A 23,279-nucleotide genomic window follows, 5' to 3' on the forward strand; every position below is an offset into this window, starting at 1 on the left:
TGAATAAGCCAATCCACTCAAGATTGAGCATGGTTAGGGAGAAAAAAAAGTTAACATATGAACTCTGAACCATTCTCTAACTTCTCTCTAGTATTTATTTACTTATTTTGCTCTATCCCCACTCTATGAAGATTTCTCATACTCAGATCAAAATCAGAGAATAGGTGACTAGGATTAATAGCTTGTATTTTTATCTGTGGTTTTCTTATACCTTGTGTGTTTGAACTGGCTTTTACTTGATTGTAAGCTGCTGATAGTCAATGCTCATTTAAAAGTTAAATTTTGTATATCACTAGTTTTATTTGAAATTAGATTTACATTCTGCACTTAGGTCAGCCAACACATGTTCCCCCTTACCTCCTCCCTTAATACAGATACTTCTCAAAATTATCAAACTTTTTCCCAATTGATGGTTTGGCATTCAAGGCCTTAGAGTAGCCAGCACCTGGTAGTCTTACTGCCTTCAGATTATTTGCCTTTGTAATTTACTCTTAAGGCAGGTGATATTCATTTTTGTTGCTGTGGAAACCTTTTTCATTACCACAAATCTTTGCGTATGTACATACTCAATACCACAGAATCTCAAATTTGAACATAAGATACGGATGTGTCTTTTGGATGTGGTGTAACTGTGATTCTAATTTCTCATGTATAGTCTTGAGTAGAGCTCTTTAACTTTGCTCAACCAAAGCAGCATATACAAAACAAGAGAATATGGGAATATTTATGATCTCACACGCTTTATTATGCTCATATTTATTGATTGATTGATTGATTGATTGATTGATTGATTGCCTTTCCATGTTCTATGCCTCTGCTTCTAACAGAGTGCAAGACAGGCATTTTATGAATAATGTTAGTGTTTAAATCTGGAAATTCCCTCCAAAGTCTCATGTCACAATCTGCATAGTCCCCAATGCAGCAATGTTCAGAGGTGTGGTTTTAGGAAAATGATTGGATCATGAGGGCTCTGACCTCATCAGTGGATTAATCCTTGGACTACTGGGAGGTAAGACCTTTATGGAGGAAGTAAGTCACTGGGGGCATGCCCTGGAAAGGTTTGTCATCTCTGTAGCTGGCCTCTTCCTCTTGATTTCTCTGCTTCCTGGCTGTCACAGCCGAGCAACTTTTCTTTGCATGCCCTTCCATCATGATGTTCTGCCTCACGTAGGGCTCAGAGCAATGGAGTTGACTGTGGACTGAGACCTCTGAAATGGTGAGCCGAAATAATCTTAAGTCCTAAGTTGTTCTTGTCAGATATTTTGCTCACAGCTATGCAAAGCTGGCTAACAGATCAATCTAGGTTAATTCAGGTGGACATTTTTAATATGAATACAAATGTTAGCTGAGATCATTTTAGATATCCTATTGTTTGACTACCTTATCTTGGTTTAAGATGGGTGAGACTTGTGAACGTGGTGTGTGTGTTGTAAATCCAACCACTGATACCTAATGATTATTTTAATAATTGGATTCCTAGCTTTAATGAATAAAGAGCTAGAATAAAAGAATCCCCCCAAATAGTAAAATGCCAAAAGTAAGAGGATTTGAAGGTGAGCTCAGAGTTTGCCTTGGAAAACTCCCCAAGTGAAGAACAGTAAAGTTGAAGAACTGCTCAATGTCTTTAGTATCTGCCTTGTCTCATTTCTCTGAACTGTGTGATATAGTTTACTGAACACTGATTTAATAATCAAAAATCTTAATTATGGATTGGTACTTAACTATTTTCTCTGTCAATCTGTGCACTGACTTTATTCACTAGTGGCACAGAGCCCAAGTAGCTATCTGAAATCCTTATTTGCCATTCTTTGATTATTATTCCTTAGTTCTGAAGGTGTCTTTATTTGGTTACTTTTACTGATTGAGGTCTCGTGGTCCCATTAGGATAATATGGAGTATTTAAATCTAGAACAGTGAAATCTTTTTTTTTTTTCATAGAAAAAAGACAGGTGGTTAGAGTAACAGGAAATCTCAAAATAGAGGCCCTTGTTTTTTTACTCTAAGAGCTCAGAAACAGTATTTTTCAGTGGTATATTAGTCATGAGGATGAGTATACAAAATGGGAAGCTTGGTCAGGAGTGGTTATTCCTCTCAATAAAGTAGTTCAGACCATCATTCCCTGTGAGCTGGTAGACATCTTTCACCTCAGCCTGGGACAGGAAAAACTACATAGAGCTGTGAAATGATAAAAACCATTGAGGTTTGAGGGTGTGACCGGAAAGTCTGAAGGTGTGATCATAAGCTGTGTGCAAAGCTTCTGGCTAACTGTATCACCAGAAAGGAATGAGTAAAATATGTGGCTTCCCAAATTAAAAAAAAACCAAAACAACAAAAACCAAAAGCTTTTGCAGCAAAGCAGCCAGAAAATAAATGAATACATATTCATGTTTATATGTATATGTTTTATGCAAAAGTGAATTTGAAAGACAAAGTTCTAGAGCTTTCAAAACATTCTTCCAATTTTTCATCTTTGTTTTATTAATTTTGTTATAATACAGCTTAGTACTTCCAGTTTTGTGCTGCTTTGATCAAAGAGTCATGTTAGGAGTTTTAATCAGTTCTCTCTGAAGTTACTTCAAAAGTTAATTGTCTTCTCATTAAAAAAAAATGCCTTTTTTAGAAATTTAGAGCTTAGTAAGAAAAAGAGTTTAGAGGAGCGTTACACAATGTAGCTTTCTAATCACTTGTATCATTCTGTTCTAAAACTGAAAAAAATCTAGATTTTATGGTCATTTACTCAACATTTATCTCATTGCTCATCAAGCACACTGGTAGGCATCATGCCTCTTATTTGTGCTGCTGTTACAATAGTGAATAAGACAGATATGTTACTCACCTTTGTGAACTTAATGTTAGAAGTATAAGAAAGTGCTCTGACTTCTTTAGCCTCCATCCTGAGGACTCTCCACCCATCACTGGCTATGTGGATGTAAATTAAAATGGGCAAAAAAACCTTAATGTCACCAATATCTTCATGGGGCAATATAATGTAAATTTCCTGATCTGAAGCCATAGAATGGTTTTTCTAAAGCAGTAGTGATATACTGCTGTATGTTTTACAGTTCCTAAATTATGTGCTGTCCTTACCTTGTTCTTCCAAATACTTGCATTCCAGGTTTGATGTGGTTGGATAAAGAGTGTGCATTGGTTTATTTTATGTTACTATAGCAGAACACCTGGGAGTGGGTAAGAATTTTATTCTGGCTCACGGATTTGGAGGCTGGAAAACTTCTGGTAAGGGCCTCATGATGTTTCAACTCATGGCAGAAAGTGAGGACAATTGGAGTGCATGGAAGACAGAACACCAGGAGTGAACTTGTTTTCAAACAACCTGCTGTGACAGTAACTAGTCTTGCCAATGAGAGAGGCATGAATTATTCATGAGGCTCCATCCCATAACCCAAACACCTCCCACTGCTTTCTACATCCCAATACTAGTGTGTTGGGGTCCAAGTTTCAACATGAGTTTTCGTGGGGACAAACCATATTTGAACCACAGCAGCCTATTAGCATTTCTGGGTTGCAGTGCTGGTATTTCCACTTTATAGAAATTAGGAGAGGAAACCAACCAACCAAACAAAAAATCCCATCTTTTTTTGAAGTCCAAGAGATCCCATCTGCAGTACTAATTTCATTTTATTCTTCCAAGGCTATGAAATGGCAAAACTCATATAAAACATGAACAAACTGAGTTTTGCAGATTCAGTGATTTATTCAAATTTTTATGACTAGGAAGAATTTGAATCTTGGAATCCAAGTAATAATAATATTTAGAATTCAGTGAGCACCTCCTCTATATATACTAGGTTATAGTCAAGCACTTTACTTATATGCCTTAATTCTGACAGCAACCTTGGAGGGCAAATAATTACTACCATTTTACTGTGTTGAATCTGAGGCCTAGAGAGCTAAGAGACTTGAACTAAGAGAATTAGAGAACATGAGAGCTAGAACTGGTATTCAAACACATTTTCCTGATTCCTAAATTCATGCTTTGTTGCAGTCCATTCTGAATTCATAGTCTATCGATGTCCTATATTGTCAAGACTTATTTTAAACATAGGTCAAGAATTGACAATTGGGCTGGGGATGTGTCTCAAGCCATAACGTGCTCACCTGGCATGCATGGGTCACTGGGTTCAATTCTCAGCATCACATAAAATAAAGATGTTGTGTCCACCGAAAACTGAAAAATAAATATTAAAAAATTCTCTCTCTCTCTTTCTCTCTCTCTCTCTCTCCCCCCTTAAAAAAAAAAAGTCAATGTTGTTATTAAAAAAAAAAAAGAATTGGCAATAATGTGTTCTTAGGTCAAGTAACCTTTTAATAATAGTTTCTTTATTTGTAAAGCGGGGATAATAATAATATACAACTGCCAGTGTTGGGAGGTTTCAATATGGCTATGCACAGTGTCTCTGCCACTTTCTCAGTTACCACTATAACTTCCTCTACCCTCACTCTCTAGCTTTTCTCAGCAGAGTTTTCCTTCTTTACTTTTTTGACTTCGAGATAGAAGGCTAGGAATCTTCTTTATCTGGTTGAGAAAACCAAGGATTAGCAATGGAGAAGAAAATGCCAAGCAGCAATATTCTGGTTTACCTTAAAACTCTGCTTACATTGTTGAATTAAATGAGTCTCTAGTAGATATTTTATCCAACTTCTGGGGCATGATGACAAGTGGCAGACTTCAGTAGTAATTCAGAGACCAAGGATTGTCTCAGGACACAAGTAGGGAAGGTGGAAACAAACAAACAAACACACACACACACACACACACACACACACACACACACAAGACAGGTAGCACAACTTAGACTATATCCAAGGGGTTAGAACACGTAGTATACTGTCTGAAGTAGTTTGGAGGAAAGATGGGAGGAATGACCAAAGTGAAGAATATGGAGACCCTCTGAAGAATAATGGTTCAGTGCTGACTAGAGGTTGGTGAAGGAAGAAAAGAATAAGCAAGGGATTTGGTTAGAACTAAACAAAGTATGGATGGGGTTTGTCTCCGCATAATCCATTTTGCCTTCTATTCTCCCCCTCACTCCACATCCCCACACTCTATTAGCAACCATCATTTGATTTGAAAAACAATTTATTTTATTTTATTTTATTTTTTTAGGTTTATGGCATATAGTTCAGGTAAACACACATACAAGGAGAAAGGAGAAGGGGAAATGGAGGTGTCAGAAGCAAAGCTGAGTGACAGTGAAAAACAATTTAAATTGGTTTCATAGAACCAAAGTCAGAAGATTTTAAAAGCCGGATCAAATGGAAATGAACTTCATCTGGCTCTTAATAATAGTTATAGAAATGAATTTCTTTTCTCCTTTTTTTTGGTTCTCTTCTCAAGTTTCTGGGGATTGAACTCAGGGCTCTATGGTTGTTAGGCAAGTGCTCTATGACAGCTACATTGCAGCCTTAATGGATTGTTTTTAAGTGTTCTGCATATGTGAAAAAGGGAGGCCTTGCTGAAAATTTGTAGAGGTAAATTTTTTCAAGTAAGAATAAGATTCATTATAATATGGTATTATATATATATGTATATATATGTTATATATATATATATATATATATATATATATATATATATATAAATGATAGTAATACTCTTTGACCTCAATATATTTTTTTGATACCAGCAAAAAAGAAAAAAACAAAACCCAAAACAAAAAAAAATTGGAGGTAACCTAAATATCCAATAGTAATGTATTACTGAAATATTTTTTATATCCATGTTGATAATAATTATATATGGTTTTAAAAATCATGTTTTAGATAAGTATTTCTAAATAAGGAAATACTTATTGTTTATTAGAAATTGATAAAAAATGCTGTGTGTGGAAAGATATCAAATTTAATAGTGAATATAACATGGATAAAAGTTATAAGAATACACACCAAAATTTTTTATGATGGGAATGTAAATGTTTTGAAGTAATTTCTAAAATGTGTTTATCTACAATAAATATAAATGAAAAAAGAAAAAAAAATTCCCAAGTAGTAAGAGAAATAATAACAAGAGGAAGTTTTTAACAGAAAGACTAATGTTTAAATTAAGAGCTAAAGAATTTAGATATAACGTTTCTCACAAATACGTATATATTTATATGTAGATTTTTTAGTCATAACTTTTTACTAGTAGTTGGATTTTTAAAAATATATTTTCTTGTTTTTCCCAAAGATGTATTCCTCTGTCTTTTCAGTCCCCAAATGCTGATTTTGAATGTTTTGAATATTTTTCAGAGTACCAAGTTGTTGGTTAATTCAAGTGGAGGAATATATAACTCATGACCATCTTTCTTTTCCGTTAACATCAGCGTTTACCATATGATTTCCTTTTATCACTTTGGTCAAGAGGAGGGGTGGAACTTTTTGAGTTGGAGTGTCATTTAGAAGTAATTCATTTCTGCTTTTTGTCTTACTGTCTCTAAGGGATCCAGGACTGAAAAGGCCTACTTATTCCTCATTTTTGGTTCAGTTGCCTTCATCTGCATCACTACATGGCACAAATACAGGTAACATCTGCCTTTATTTCCTCAGAGCTTTGTACTTTATCCCACTTATTCTAGAGATATGGTATTTAATTACAAATGGCTGGACATGAGATTGAGATTGGTAGGCAAGTATTTATTGATTGCATTAGAATTGCATTAACTCTGAAAGATATGAAAACTGAAGTTTACCATTTTCTCTTTCTCAATATGCTATGAGTTTTGCTCTTTGCTATCAAAATAAAGGAAGAGGGATTTGGGAAGTTTTTTAATTTTAATTTGGGTCTAATGATTTAAATATTATCCATCTTGAAGAATTTAAAGAAAGATCTTTTTCTTAGGAAACTAGAGAAAACATGAATAATTCAATTTAGAAAAATTTGTACATTAAAAAACTTAGAAAAGAATACAGTTACATGTGCAATTTTTTTGTATTTGCTATTTCATGGATGTAATCTTATTGAACTGATTAAGATGCAAAGTAAATTTTAAATATTTACTACTTATTTCTATATTGATATCCATTACTAGATTGAATCTTTTACTCATGTTAACTGATGAATGCCTATTGACAAATTTTATTTTTACATAGACTCGTTTCTGTCATCGTCACACACTGGAAAATTATTCAGAAAATCTTCATGTACATGAAATTATTTGGGATTGAAAATGCAGGTGTTTGGGCTTCAACCCAAGAGATTTTTATTTATTACATTTTGTACAGGGCACTGGAATCTAAAACAGTTTGCAATATTAATCCTTGAATAATTATTTTGCTGATAGTGTCTGCAATATACTTGGAGAAACACTGGTATAGTCATGCAATATAAGTATTTTTTATATGTATGCCAGATCATGTGTAAGTTTTTTATGTATATTAAGCAGGTCTTAAAGCTAGATAAATTTTATTTTTATTCTAATTTGTTACCTATGGCTGCAGAATGTATTACATTTCATATTACACATAGAGGACATTTTTTCATATTTCTGATTGTATACAAGGCATATTCATACCATTCTTGTCTTCTTACAAGAACATGGAAGTTTTTAAAAAGCAAAGGTATTTTTATTTTTCAGAATGCTTTGAATTGACAGTTTAAAAGTGCTTTCAGAATACTGTGATTTGACAGTTTTATTTTAATTGACAATTTATAAGTGTTTTGGTGGTTTGAGGTAGAAACAATTTGGCCTAACATTTGCATATATATATTGAACATTTTAAGCAAAATTGGCTGGGCCAATAGGAGCATAATCTATTCATGGATTTTTCTCTTTATATTTTTTAATAACCCTGACAGTGATTAACTAGGTGCATAAATGACTTAAACAGAATTTTTATTTTAAATTTATTTATTTATTTATTTTACAGTAGAATGCATTTTGACACATAGTACACAAATGGAGCACAACTTCTCATTCTTCTGGCTGTACATGGTTCAGAGTCACTCCAGTAATGTAATCATACATAGATTATTACACTATGTGTATAGGGTATATAGGACATATATACCCTATATACTTATGTAATAGGGTAATAATGTCTCTTTCTACTGTCCTTTCCATCCCCACCACCTCACCCCTCCCCTCACTTCCTTCTACATAAACCAAAGTTCCTTCATTCTTCCCTATCCCCCCACCCCACTCTGGATCAACATAAACTTATCAGAGAAAACATTCGGCTTTTGTTTTTTTGGTATTGGCTTATTTCACTTAGCATGATATTCTCTAGTTCCATCCATTTACCTGCAAATGCCATAATTTCATTCTTCTTTAACTAATATTCCATTGTGTATATGTAACACATTTTCTTTATCCATTCATCTGTTGAAGGACATCTAGGTTTGTTCCCTAGTTTAGCTATTGTGAATTGAGCTGCTGTAAATGTGGCTGTGTCACTGTGGTATGCTGATTTTAAGTCCTTTGGGTATAAACGGAAGAGTGGGATAGCTGGGTCAAATGGTGGATCCATTCCAAGTTTTCTGAGAAATCTTCATACTGCTTTCCATAGTGATTGCATTAATTTGCAGTCCCACCAACAATGTATGAGTGTACCTTTTCCCCCACATCCTTGCCAACACTTATTATTGCTTATATTTTTGATAATTGCCATTCTGACTGGAATGAGATAAAATGTGAGAGTAGTTTTGATTTGCATTTCTCTAATTGCCAGAGATGTTGAACAATTTTTCATATGTTTGTTGATCTATTGTATTTCTTCTTCTGTAAAGTATCTTTAATCAGAAATTTGAAAGACATTTCATTTCTTTCATAAATAAGGTTCAGTCTACAAGCTTTATGCACTTAAAGGAGTTAATAAACACACACCCACAGATACATGTACACATACCTCTCAGCATCAAATCCTGGTTTGTTTATATAGGCTCACATTTTCATTTCTTCTTTATATAGAAGTCATCATATGGCAAGGTTTTTAATGTGAAACACTTCTCTTCTAATTTTAAAGATGAGCAATCAGGAAGTGACTTATTCAACCCTGAGATTTCTTCAGTCTCCTTCAGAATCACCAAGTAGATCAAGGAGTGATTCTACTCAGAGTCCTAGAAAAGCTGTTGATAAAGGTATATATTTAAGCATCTAAATTAATGTTTATTGTGAATTGCCCAAATTTTGCAATTTGAATAAAAATTCTATTTGCACTTCTGGTTGTCTGCTGGTAATATGAACCATAAATAGGATAGAGTTGTAGAATGAAGTCTTTAAAAAATTTTGTGACAATGGGAAAATGAGTAAATATTTTTGAATTTGAGAAACCAATAGGATGTTTTGATTCAAATTGGACCAAAAAAATTTATGAGGGCTTTAAAAGTAAAGGACATACTGAAGTCTGAAGAAACATTGAATTTTCTAGAGAAATAAAATTCTTAGAGAAATGAAAAGCTTATGTTAAGAGTGATATTTTCACTCAGACAAAAGATATTTTAGGTATCTTAAATAGTTACCAAACTTTAATGGTAATGAAGCAGCAAAAATTTTCAAATCAGGGAGGAGTTCTAATTTTTTGATTCTGTATTTCTATTCTCCTTTTAAATATTGTCAAAATTAAACTCTAAGTTGAAAACTGAACTTCTCTGATTTAGTGATTATCAGAGATACAGGCTTCAGATACCAAGGACTTCAAAAGCATAAGAGTAAATATAGTATTGCCTAGAGAAAAAGATAAATGATGAAAGAAAACAGAAAGTTGATTTCTAGAAATTCCTTTAAGTATGGCCCTCTATCCAATTTGAGCTTCAGAGTATTCACTTTTGGCTATTAATTTATCAAAACTACTGACTTGGGGCTGGGGATGTGGCTCAAGCGGTAGCGCACTCGCCTGGCATGCGTGCAGCCCGGGTTCGATCCTTAGCACCACATACAAACAAAGATGAAAACTAAAAAATAAATATTAAAAAAAAATTTAAAAAACTACTCACTTATCTTTCTGTCCTCTACATGATTGTTTATGATCACAAGGACTGGGAGTACACATCAACTTGGGGTCTTCTATATGAATTGTGTCTATTGCCTTTGGTGTTTTTGTAAGGGATGTGCTTTTAAAATCCTATATAACTGTTCCTACATGCAGGATTTATACAATTGGCATGTCAACTAGAAACCTAAAACTTGAAAGTTGTAATTCCTAGATTACAATTTAAATCAACTTGTATAATATGTTTTTGAAAAAATTTTTAGTTCCTTTTTTCATATGGTCTCCCACATTAAGGTTAGTAGTGGGCCATAGCTTTTTCTGTGATGCTTATTTTCTTCTTTTTTCATTTAAAGAGTTTTCTGTGCCCTGGAACTTTATTGCAGTGACTCTTGGAATTTTCTGTTTACTTTTGTTGACGACAGTCATAGTGTTGGTGATCAAGAGTGAGTAACTGAAATCCATTTTTTCTTAATCTGAGTACTGAGCTTTAGACACTAATTGTACAGACTTTAACATGCTTCATCCATTAGTTCCTGTCTGTAATCAGGGAAAGACTTAGGTGGCTCTGAACTTTGAGTGAGGCTTTTTTTCCTGGACATATTGCAGTGTCATTTTAATATGACTTACCTATTCCATGGACTCTGAGGCTGTGGTGAGCTGTACACTTAATCTGATACATGGTCATATTTCTTCTGGTAGAGGATTGAGTGAAATTCTGCCATGGTATTCAGGTTATCATGAACCTGAATTAAACATTTTTGAGAAGTAACTGTTCAAAAGAAATTATAGCTTTTTCTTCTAATAATATAATTAGGAAATAGCTTATTAAAAAATATGTATGTAGATGTTAAATGATCTTGAATTTAAACTTTATCTTTTTAAAAAATTCTGTCTTATCTTTAGAGAAAATTATTGATATATTATTATTAGATAAAATTACATATCCCAATATTATTTTCTTGGTCCTATGGGCATTCCATCTGCTTCAATAATAGTTATGCCACCTCCTCATGTTTCTTAGTTCAGATTTTCATACTCAAAAGATGTATTAAATATTGACTGATTGATTTTTACTTTGGTACTTATTTATTAAAAATGAACTAAACTGAAAGGTAAGGTGTTATCATCAAAATTTTATTCACATAGCTTATTTCTTATTTTACATTAAAGTTGCTAATACTGAGAAATTTGATGATTCCATTTCTATGATAAGTTCACTGAGGTGTTACTTTCTAAATGTCAAATTACTAATATGAGTTGGTTGTCAAAATGAAGCTTTTTCTTTTGGCTTAAATTTCAATGTTTATTCATTATGAATACTTTTTTGTATTACATCTATGCTGTTAATTTTAGTTATTCAGTGTGTTCAAGAAAAACATCACCAGCAGGAAATTCTAAGAAACATCAGCAAAGAGTACGACATTATGAAAAATGACTACTACTTAAAGGAACAAGTTTGGATAAATAAGTCTTTAGAATATGATAGTCTCAAAAATAAAACCCTTCATTTGGAATCAAATCATGAGAACAAATGTCGTAAGAAAATTAAGATCTATTCAGAATTTTTGCAAAATAAAGGTATGGAGGAAATCTTGATTTAAATTATTATTTAAATAATATTATTTAAATAATTGCACTATTTCTTTTCCTTCAGTCTAATAAACTGGGTTATAATACTAGTGATCTCTGGGCCTACTGGAAAAAAATTTGATTTGTCCCTCTTAGATATGATGTAGGTATTTGGGTGTGCTTATTTCAAGTATAGGGTTGGGGCCCCCAGAAGCCATACTTGGATTAGTAGGACCCTATATAGTGTCCCCAATTCAATTGCTATTCTTAAATTCCTTCTCCTTTCAGAAGGTGAAAATATGTCAGTTACCCTGAAAATTTAGAGCATTTTGTTCCTGCAGGAAAATCAGACTCCTACTCTGTTGCTAACATTGGACATGGAGGCTGTCATTAAAAGTATATTTAGGCAAAAATGGGCTCAAGGACTTTTATTTGGATGCTATTTTAAAAATAATTTTTGTGTATATATGTGTTTTCATTTTGCTATGGCTTCATATATTTGGTAGATAGATTTATGACCAGTGTAAATACTTGTTACCTGCAGTATATCGGCAAGATTTTCCATATGGTTGATGTTTGTGCAATTCTATGATAATGCCATCAAAACACCCAAGAGATACAAATGTTAAATATCATGCAGTAAATTGTTACCTTGCATAATGACCTGATTATCTTGAATTGAGTTGATTAATCAACAAGTACTAAATGTTTACTTAGGATTTAGAGTTTATAAAGACCTTTTTCATGTGTAATCTCACTTTGGTATTGTGGGATTTACTGTCTCTTATTAAAGGATGAATACTATTTACAAATTCCATACATTATGACATAAATAAGAGAAAAAGAAAAAGTTACAAAAAATGTTTCTCATATTTAGATGTCATTCCAGAATACAGCATTCTTATCTGTTAGATATATCGTATAAGTAGAATCATGAAATATTATTTTTCTTCTGTGATTGGCTGATTTCACTCAGCATAACATCCTCAAGTATCGTCATGTTGTCACATAGAAAGAATTTACTTCTTTTTAGAGGTTGAACAATATATTTTCATATGTAAACATATTATTTTGGGTTGTTTTCATCTTGGCTATTGTAAATAGTACTGCATTGAACATGAGAGTGTGGATATCTCTTGGTATTCCAGAATTTTGGTGATCCTCGTATTGTCATTACTGATAGCAATGAGATATTATTTAGATATAGAGGACTGATAAATGTATTTCTCTAGTTGACAGACTACCAGATAATAAATTTAAAGTTTCATATTATGTGTTGTAGGTTTGATCTGTGAAGGCCAATGGTCCTGTTATGGAGTAAAATGTTATTATTTTACCAAGAACAAAGAAAAATGGGAGGGATGTAAGAAAACTTGCCAAGACAATGGATTATCCCTTTTGAAGATAAATGATGAAGATGAACAGGTATTATGAACTCACATCCACTTTTTTTTTTCTCTTGGATGCTGTCACTTACCCTTGGATCTAAGATACTGAGGACAGGAAGGGGTTCAGAAGGAGGGACCTTCACCTATTCTTTGTGTTCTGTCTGTTATGTGGGCAAAAATTATATAATTGAAAGTTTCCTGGGAGATTCCTACCTGCTAAGAAGTATATAAACCTGCTATCTATCTGTATAATCTATAAGTATTCTATCTGTATAATCTATTATGATAACCATTATTATTAAGGATGCAGTTTGGTTCTTTGCAGTCATTTCCCTTTCTTTCAAAGGAGTCTGTAAGAGTAACAGAAAAATATTCCCTTCCCTGAATAATATTTAACCCTTTGATAAATTACAGCCTGAACCAACAGTTATTTATCCCTATAAAATGGCAACTTTGGGCTGGGGATATAGCTTGGTTGGTAGAGTGTTTAATAAATAAAAACTTAGAACTGCCTGGAATCAAATTTATCTCTACCACTTACTAGCTGAGTGACTTCAGGTAAATGACTTAACCTCTCTGGCCGCCTTGAAAACTGGAGATGATTTTTAAAAAATATTTATTGTTTAGTTGGACACAATATATTTATTTATTTATTTTTATGGGTGCTGAGGATTGAACCCAGTGCCTCGAATGTGGTAGGCAAGCACTCTACCGCTGAGCCACAACCCCAGCCCCACAAAATGGAGATGAGTTTAGATGAGTTGAAGGACCATAAAAGTGATAACAGTTTTACCAATTAGTCTCATTGCATACATAGGCAACATTTACTTGGTTAATGTTCTTATATAAGAATATATAAAGGTGTATATCATTTAAAATCTCAGCATAAAAGAATTCCTGCTATGAAGTCATGAAATAATTTTGTTTGATATGGTAAAATATAATTAAACGTATATTTTAAAATCCACTTAGTCATTTAATCTAACATTAAGTACTATATCACTCTGATATATTACATTTTAGATAGTATATTCTTCCAAATATTTTTCCCTTTTACTTCTTTCAGTGTTGAACTACAGAAAGGCTTTCTCTTAGGATACTGAAGCTGTAATGTGCACCCTTTTCACGTAATACTTTTTACTTTAGTAAATTTGTTTTGAAGATTCCTTTTACTTAAGGTTGTGTGGTGATCATTTTTTCATATTCTTCATTATTCTTTTGGAGTAGGAATTTGAATAGTTTTGTAAAGTGTCAAAAATTATTTAACAATTTATTATTGCTAGATTTTTACATTTTGCATGTTTTTAATAATTTACAAAAGTTATACTTTTAAAATAAATAATCTACTAGTGGAAAATTACTTTGGAAAATGAAAATGCAAGGATTGAAGAGAGAGAGGTAGAGGAGAATTAGCAGATTACTGGTCACAGGAACACCTGGCCTTATGACCTGTCATTCTCTTTGTTTATCTAATAGATGAGAATTTTGTGACATAATGTTTTTTGTTTCCTGTATAGGCCTTCCTTAAAAAACAGACTTGTAAAAATAATTACTGGATTGGATTATCATATGATGAATGTGAAGGGAAATGGAAATGGGTTGACAATGACACATCTTCTGGAATGTGAGTTTCTGGAATACATTTAACTCTACCATTAGTGTGGGAGTTGGATTATGTCTGGAATGAATATTCTCTCATTTCACACAATTTAACACAGTTTCAAATGGAAGTCACTGGTGTAAGAAGAATGGGTTATAAAGTGTTTTAGAAAGTATAGTTAAAAAAGGAAGAGAGGTGTCATACAGAGTTATTAATAATAATAGTAGTATGATCTCAGAAGTATGTGTTATGAGATGCAGAAAATGAAGCAATCGGGCTGGGGATGTGGCTCAAGCAGTAGAGCGCTTGCCTGGCTTGCGTGTGGCCCAGGTTCGATCCTCAACACCACATACAAACAAAGATGTTGTGTCCACCAAAAACTAAAAACTAAATATTAAAATTCTCTCTCTCTCTCTCCTTTAAAAAAATAAAGCAAGTTTTTTTTAAAAAAAAGAAAATGAAGCAATCATAACTTTTTTGATAGCAGCACTTTACCACAGAATTCCATCCCTACCCCCTGACCTTCATCACAAAATTTATTTTGAGACAGGGTCTTACTAAGTTGCCCAGGTTTGCCTTGAACTTGTGATCCTCTTCTCATAAGCTAGGATTACAGTGTGCTTGAGAGATTATAGGTGTGCACCACTACACCTGCTTCAAAATCACAAATCATGAATCATAAATTTTAAGGTGACGTGATTGGACCATCTGACTTAGCTATAATGAATATTCTGAATATCCCAAACATTCATTTGAAACTTCTTTATATAATTAGTTTATAGTATGTTTGTTTATGTTATTTATTGACATAAATATAAGAATTTGCATATAGATACAATCATTCATATGCATATACATACCTTCCATTTTGAATTGCAGCAGTATATAAACAATTAGGTTTACATTTAGTTCTAATCTGCCATAAAATTGTTCATTATTTAGAAATATTAAGTATTGTATTTTTATTTCTAGGAATTCTCTTTTGTGTTTTCAAATAATCTTGCTAGACACTCATATTTTCAAGCTGCCTTTTATTTCTTAAAACAGAGTGAAACATTTCACATTTGATATCTGATAATTCTAGTATTTTTCTAGAATTATCAGATATCAAATGTGGCTTTTTTCATGATGTAATTTTCTTTCCTTTTCTATTTCTTCTTCTTCTTCTTCTTTTTTTTTTTTTTTTTTTTTTTTGGTACTGAGGATTGAACCCAGAGGCACTTTACCATTGAGGCATATCCCCAACCCTTTATATTTTTTTATTCTGAGACAAGGAAGTTGCTTAGGGCCTCACTAAGTCACTAAAGTTGGCCTTGAGCTTTTGATCCTCCTGCCTCAGCTTCCTGAGTCACTGGGATTATAGACATTCACCACCATGTCTGGCCATGATACAATTTTCTGTGTTTAGGAATTTTTTTTCCCTCTTTAAGCTGCAGTAGAAACTATTTGAGGTCTGAGATGAAGATGGTGGCTTCCTCAAGAAAAAAAAATGCTTTAGTTGGATGTTTGGCAGCACTGAATCTGGTCCACTTTTCACTTGGGGTGGGCAAGTATTGGGAGCTCTGAGTTGTAAACCTGCAAAAAAATGACCTGAAATCACCTTGACATAGTTGTATTTTCCAAGGACATTGTTAGATAACCTACTTTGGAGGTCATAAAACAGAAAGACTCACAGGCCAAATTAAGATGCTCAGATAAGATGGTAAATCAAATCCACCTAGAACCCGTAGCACAATGCAAAGGGAAAGATATAGGTAGGCTGTCATAGATACAGTAAGGCACAAGATGGGGAGAGGGCCATCTGAAACCTGCGTCAAGCATTCTTTTTATGCCCTGATGCTCTCTGCAGCAGAATCCTTCCTTGATGATAGTGTGGGTTATAGGGCCAGATTTGAGGTTTGAGTTATGAGGGCTACAAAGAGAAAAACTATTGTGATCAGCACACATATTTTCTCTACTGGGGAGTCACAGTATCATATAAGCCTGGCTACAACTTCACTTCTCCAATTAACCTTATGAGCAGTTTTATGAATTTAATTTGTGTTAATTGGGCAGGGGCTAGAATGGGTGTCACCAATGGGAGATGGAATGGCCTTGTGAATGTTGAGGATATGCTTCATGTATATTTTGTACATAGTTAGTGTCTGCTTAGTCTTCTTTTTTGTTTATGTTCATCACACAAGATTTACTTACTGTATCTATACGTAACATTTCTCATAGGTTACTAATTTACCTATCTCTTCAAAACATCTTATGTGCTCTACCTATGCCTCACAAGTTACTTGGTTTCATTTATCTTTCTTATTTGTTTCTTATCCTATAGCAGATTTGAATATTTTAAATAATGTATCAAATATGTATTACATGAGGGATGCTTTGTGATTTTGAATTCTTAGGTGAGGTTATTTTTTTTTTCCTTCTGCTTAAATCTAAGGTTCAAGATAGTTCCTAGGGACTTTTACTGAAGATATATCCCTTTGAGTTCTCAGCACTTGGTAGCTTGTGTGGCATTCATTATTTAGAATACCCATGATGTAGAATTTATCATTTAGCCTACTGTATCTATTAAGGGATAATCTTTCCTCAGTGCTTCACTTATCCTTTTCAGTTCCACCTTTACTTAAGCCTCAGCCTGTATAGAAATTTGCTTCTTACCAGTGCATGCATTTATGCAAAAAGTTTTCAGTTTTTTTTATTCAACATTTAGAATTATTTTCCACTGGAAGGTAGTTCTGGTACTTAGTACACCATTTTGCTGAAACTGATGTCCTGCTATAGACAGGACAGTTAATGAATTATCATGTTTTAGCAATAACTGCCAGATATGGGGTGGAAGAGGAAAAGAAAAAAAACAAACAAAAACTTCAATCAAGAAATCTTATCTCTAACTATATTCTAATTTTCCTTTAAAATATAGACATATGAGACCTGGTTTTGTGTTACAGAAATTCTTTTTAGTCTTTTACTTTATTGAAAAGATTGACATAAGAAAGCATGTTTGGGCCGAGGTTGTGGCTCAGTGGTAGAGCGCTTGCCTAGCATGTGTGAGGCACTGGGTTCAATCCCCAGAACCACATAAAAAAATAATAAACAAATGAAATAAAGATATTATGTCCATCTACAAATAAAAAAATTTAAAAAAAGAAACCATGCTTGGTATATTGTAATCCCATGGTAATATTGTAAATTAAATGTTGTCTAATGATCCAAAAATTGCCAGTGTAAAAAAACATGGGGGATTATGAGTGTGATAAAGAGACATGATTCTATTTAATGGGCCTACAGCAAAAGAAAATCTCATAATTGTTATGATTAATATTTCTATATTCTGAATATTTAAGCAATAGAATTTTATATCATGATTTATATTATTATACACTTCAGAATTAAAGAGTTGCCCCCCACTGTTTTCTTCTCTGTAGTCATCTTCTCGTAATGATGTCTCCTGCAAGAGGACATTGTGTTTTTTTATCTGCAACAAGAGAAGACGCTATTGAATGCAATAATAGCTACAATTGTATTTGTGAAAAAAGACTGTAAAGTATTTCATCTGCTTTAATGTGTGATGAGAATAAAAGGTAAACATGGAATATTGTAGTTTTTGTTTGTTTACAGTCATAATTTGTGATTACTTACAAATACATGTTTTTGACTTCTGCTATAGAAGCAGAGAGAGATGAGCTGCAAGAGGAAGAAAATGTTTTTTTCATTACATGACTAGGAAATCAGATGCCATGTTTCTTTGTAGAAGGAGAGGAAGAAGAGCCTGTCTGTGGAGAGCAGTTTCCCTTTTCTGTAATGGCACTGAGGATTTATTCTTCCTTTCTTTTTTTCTGAGACATCCTTAGAACCAATTAAAGAACCCTGATAAATAGGATCAATCATTTCAATGTCTTCTGGCTTTTATAATACATTTAAGAACTAGAATATAGTTGTGTTTTGTTCACATCTAAAGCTTACCTCATCTTTAAAATATTTTTTATTTTGTTATAAAATACAATTTTTAACATACTGAATAATTGCAAGGATAGTTCAAGGAATTCCCACATAACATTCACCCAAATTATCAGTTGCAGTTGTTTATATTTTGCTTTATGGTTTATATTCTCCCCCCCATCCACCTTTCTGTCTCTCTCTCTCCTTGCTGATCCATTTGATAATAAATGCCATCTTCTTCTTTTGTTTAAATATTTTTTAAGCACAAAAACTTGTCTTATATAGTAATACTACAATGATCAAAATCAGGAGATTTAGTATTGATACAGTACTATGATCTATAATCCATGTTCATATTTTATCAGTTGTCCCAGTAATGTCATTTATAAGTTTTTTCCTCCATGTTCAGGATCATGCAGTGAACTGTTCTTTAGTCTTTTTCTTTCTTGACCTTGCCATTTTAAAAATCAACTTTTTTTAATTTGTACTGTGAATATCATAAAATGCACCCACTGTAAGTTAAGAAGAATATGGGTTTTAATAAATATGTACCTCTAATACACTATCCAGCCAAGATGTAGGACATATCCATCACCTATAAAAAGTTTCTGTCTGTCACCACCCACCTGGCCCCATGCAAGTGGTGATATGCTTTCTTCCACTGTACATTAATTTTGCCATTCCAGCATTTTATCACTCATGTTCTCTTTGTAATTGACTTTTTGCTCAGCATGTTTTTGAAACAATCTATACTTTTTCATGTATTATTCATTCTTTTTGTTTGTCTATTGTACTGATAAACCACATTTTTTTATTCATTCATTGATAAACATTTGATGTATTTCCACTTTTTGGCTTCTATGAATAAAGTTGCTATGCTATGTACATTTGTGTGCAAATCTCTGTGTGGACGTGTTTTTTTTTTTTGATCATTTCTAATTTTTTTTATTAGTTGTTCAAAACATTACAAAGCTCTTGACATATCATATTTCATACATTTGATTCAAGTGGATTATGAACTCCCATTTTTACCCTGTATACAGATTGCAGAATCACATCGGTTACACATCCACATGTTTACATACTGCCATACTAGTGTCTGTTGTATTCTGCTGCCTTTCCTATCCTCTACTATCCCCCCTCCTTTCCCTCCCCTCCCATCTTCTCTCTCTACCCCATCTACTGTAATTCATTTCTCTCTCTTGTTTTTTTCCCTTTCCCCTCACTTCCTCTTATATGTAATTTTGTATAACAATGAGGGTCTCCTTCCATTGGACATGTGTTTTTATTTTGTTTCTAGAAATATCTGGGGGGGGGGTCTGATTATTGGGCATGTTTAATTTTATAAGGAACTTCTAGGTTATTTTCTGTGGTTATATGATTTTATTTTCCCAGGAGCAACAAATGAATATTCCTGTTGCTCTTCATCATTGATGATACAATATTGTTAGTCTTCTTAATTTTAGTTATTATGGGGAGTGTGTAATGATGTTTCACTGTAATGTTTTAATTTGTATTTCTCAAATGACTGATGATATTGAGCATCTTTTTTGTTTGTTAAAAATGTGTATTTTCTTGTGTAAAGTATCTCTTTGTGTTTTGTTTACTTTTTAAAAATTGGGTTTGCCTCTATGAATTATGGAGTTTTAAAGTTCTTTATATAAATATTCAGATTATCCAAATAAGTCTTTTCTTAGATGTATGTTGTTATGATTTGGATATGAGGTGTCTCCCAAAAGCTCATGTGTTAGACAATGCAAGAAAGTTTAGAGGAGAAATGATTAGGTTGTGAGAGTCTTAACCCAATCAATGAATTAATTCCATGATAAGGATTAAGTGAGTGATAACTGAAGGCTGGTAGGGTATGGCTGGAGAGGTGGGAATTGGGGGCATGGCTTTGGGGGTATATATTTGTCTCTGGCAAGTGAAGATCTCTCTCTCTCTCTGCTTTCTGATCATCATGTAAGCTGCTTCTCTCCATCACACTCTTCCTGATGATGTTCAGCCTTACCTGCACCCCTGAATGGTGCTGGACTTCTATGGACTGAGACCTCTAAAATTGTGAGCCCTCAAATAAACTTTTCCTCCTCTACAGTTGTGCTGGTTGGGTCTTTCAGTTGCAGCAGTAAAAAAGCCGACTAAAACATGTAATATGAATATTTTTTGTACCTTGTTTCTTCATTTTCCTAAGGGTATCTTTCAAGAAAGAGAAGTTTAAAATTTTTAATGCAGCCTAATTTATCATTTTTCATGCTTTTTTATATTTGAAAATCTTTCTACATAAAAATCACAGAAATTTTGTCCTATAATTGTTTCCAGAAGGTGTATAGGTTTAACATATTCTTTTAAAATATTAACTTATATTCTTAACCTATCCTCATTTCAAATTAATATTTGTATATGAGAGATAAGAGTTGAGATTCACAGTTATTTCATATGGATATCTAGTTGTTGCACTGTTGAAAAGACTTTCCTACATGGAGATACTTGAATGTCTTTGTAGAAAATTAATTGACCCATCCGTGTGGGTCAGTTTCTAGATTTTATATTCCATTTTAGAAATCCATACTCCTATTCCCGCAGTAGCACAATAATGCCTCAGTTACCACACCATTATATTAACCTTTGGAATCAAGTGCACTAAACCTCCAAATTTATTCTTTTGCAAAAGTGTGTTAGAGTCTGTAAACAAGTCAGGATGGCACCTGGCATTTTGCCAGGGGGACTGGTTTGTGAGGTGGCGCCAGGGAGCCATTAAGTGTGGAGATTCCTTATTGGTTGACTGCTGTATGTTAATTAGATAAGCTATGTGGAATGTAATAAATAGCTCTGTTGTCCTACAATAAACGGCTCCTACTCCTGCTGTATCAATGTACACAAGTTGCTCGTCACCCCCCCCACCCCCCCACCCCCACCCCCGTTATTTTGCTGCAGCCGGACTGCGGCAGAGGGTGGCCCATACAGGGAGCCCCGGGACCCTCGGGGGTAAGTGACGAAAAAAAAGCTGCCCGTCCACAGATAGGACGGGAGCAAATCTGCTCGTCCCTAGACAGATAGGCGAGAGGAAAAATGGCCATTTTGATAAAATGGAGAAGATTGATACAGTATGTTTGTGTCTTGTTTAGTCTTGAAATGTTGTATTGTCTTTGTGACGAAAATATGGAAGGGGTGAGAAGTAAATTACTAAGGGAAGGAGGCACCCCAGTGGAACCAAGAGAAGTTAGGGCATGTGTTGATGGAAGCCCAGGAAGTCTAGTCAGAAAGAAGAAAGTTCAGAGGAGGAAGGATTATCAGGAAAAAAGTTGCAGCGAAAGGCTATTACTGAATACTTTTTGTTACCGGAGGGTGCGGGAATTGGCGCTGCGGCTGCCACATGCGTGAGCCGGTCAGGGCACAGCAAGGAGTTTCCAAGCAATGGCAGCCGGCTCTTCCCCGCCCCCCGCCTGGGGAGCGGGATGCCACTGCGAGAGCCCAAATCCAAACCTGACCCGGCGGCACGGTCTCACAGGCTCTTGCTCCCTGTGCCCAGTGGCAGTTTGAGTCTGGGACACTCTGGGGCTTCCCAGGATGCTGCAGGCGGAAGACGGCCCGCGTCCCTGAAGTTTGATCATTTCCAAGGCCAGTAACTACAGTGGTTCTCCCACACCTGGAAGCTAATGAGTAATGAGCACTATTAAGGCTTATTTCAAATGTAGAAAACCTTGAGATAATGTACTAAATTGTTCAGAAGGTTGTTTTCTTAGCACCTGCTGGAATACTACAGGATTTTCTTTAGCCATCCGGAGTTCCTGCCTTCGTCCCAGTGCCGGTGAAAAGGAGGGTTGAAGAATTTCCAGTGTTACTGGGAACCCAACGAGACTTCGGATCAAGCTAGCTGCCTGCAGAACTTACCTGGACTGTGATTTAAGCTAGCTGCCTGCAGAACTTACCTGGACTGTGATTTACCTGGACTGTGAGTTAATCTATTGAGACACTGCTTTACCTGGACTGAGACAACAAACTGTAATCTACAACAGATTGTAACTAGGTATCTTTGCTAACGGTGTCATTGCTGGTATAATTTTTCCAAGGGCTTCTTGCATGGAGCCATCAATTGGCTTGGTATTGTGACATTTTGTATCCTCCCCTTCTGCTTGTAGCAGATTATTTATGGTGTTTGTGTAAAAACCACTATGGTCATTATTTAAATTAAACAAAAGGGGGAAATATTAGAGTCTGTAAACAAGTCAGGATGGTACCTGGCATTTTGCCAGGGGGACTGGTTTGTGAGGTGGCGCCAGCAAGCCATTAAGTGTGGAGATTCCTTATTGGTTGACTGCTGTATCTAGTTTATGTTAATTAAGATAAGCTGTGTGGAATGTATATATACCCCTCCTGTCCTACAATAAACGGCTCCCACTCCTGCTGTATCAATCTACACAAGTTGCTCCTCACCCCCCAGTTATTTTGCTGCAGCCGGACTGAGGCAAAAGTGTATCACCTATTTCGGGTTTTTGGATTTTCTCAAAAAGGATAGGATTTTGATTGTGATTGCATTGAATATAGATTTATTAGATAGATCTGATATCTTAACAATATTAAATGTTAAAATTCATGAACATGATTTTTTTAAAGAAAAGCAGCTTTATTAGGAAAATGAAAATGATTATATGCTAAGTTGAATAGCTAACTTGTACAAGGAAGGAACTGAAAATTCCTTTACTGATGTTCTCCAAGACTTGTATTCCATTAATATGCACCTTGTTCTTTACTCAGACCTGGAAAAAAAATAAACCCATGTTTCAAACAGTGGTGATTCTTCCCTTTACCATGCACAGAGATTCCTATGATTCCCTCACCCAGGTCCTTCTGAACCAAAC

The 23,279-nt window shown here is 34.3% G+C and overlaps 1 protein-coding gene across 1 annotated transcript; it reads left to right on the plus strand.

The window, feature by feature from the left end:
* The first annotated feature begins 8,961 nt into the window (after nucleotides 1-8,961).
* On the plus strand, nucleotides 8,962-18,040 carry LOC113198245 (killer cell lectin-like receptor 2). The gene is made up of 6 exons (XM_026410898.2): nucleotides 8,962-9,076; nucleotides 10,281-10,370; nucleotides 11,281-11,505; nucleotides 12,779-12,921; nucleotides 14,402-14,508; nucleotides 17,907-18,040. The coding sequence occupies exons 1-6, from the start codon at nucleotides 8,962-8,964 to the stop codon at nucleotides 18,022-18,024; spliced, it is 798 nt and encodes a 265-aa protein (XP_026266683.2). The 3' UTR covers nucleotides 18,025-18,040.
* Nucleotides 18,041-23,279: the final 5,239 nt, after the last annotated feature.

This window comes from Urocitellus parryii, chromosome 5, assembly GCF_045843805.1.
Source record: "Urocitellus parryii isolate mUroPar1 chromosome 5, mUroPar1.hap1, whole genome shotgun sequence".
NCBI classification, from domain to species: domain Eukaryota; kingdom Metazoa; phylum Chordata; class Mammalia; order Rodentia; family Sciuridae; genus Urocitellus; species Urocitellus parryii.

Coding starts and splice junctions, on each gene's coding strand:
- LOC113198245 (XM_026410898.2), top strand. CDS start 8,962: ATGAGCAATCAGGAAGTGACTTATTCAACCCTGAGATTTCTTCAGTCT. Junction 10,371..11,280: donor CATAGTGTTGGTGATCAAGA/GTGAGTAACTGA, acceptor TGTTAATTTTAG/TTATTCAGTGTGTTCAAGAA. Junction 12,922..14,401: donor TAAATGATGAAGATGAACAG/GTATTATGAACT, acceptor TTTCCTGTATAG/GCCTTCCTTAAAAAACAGAC.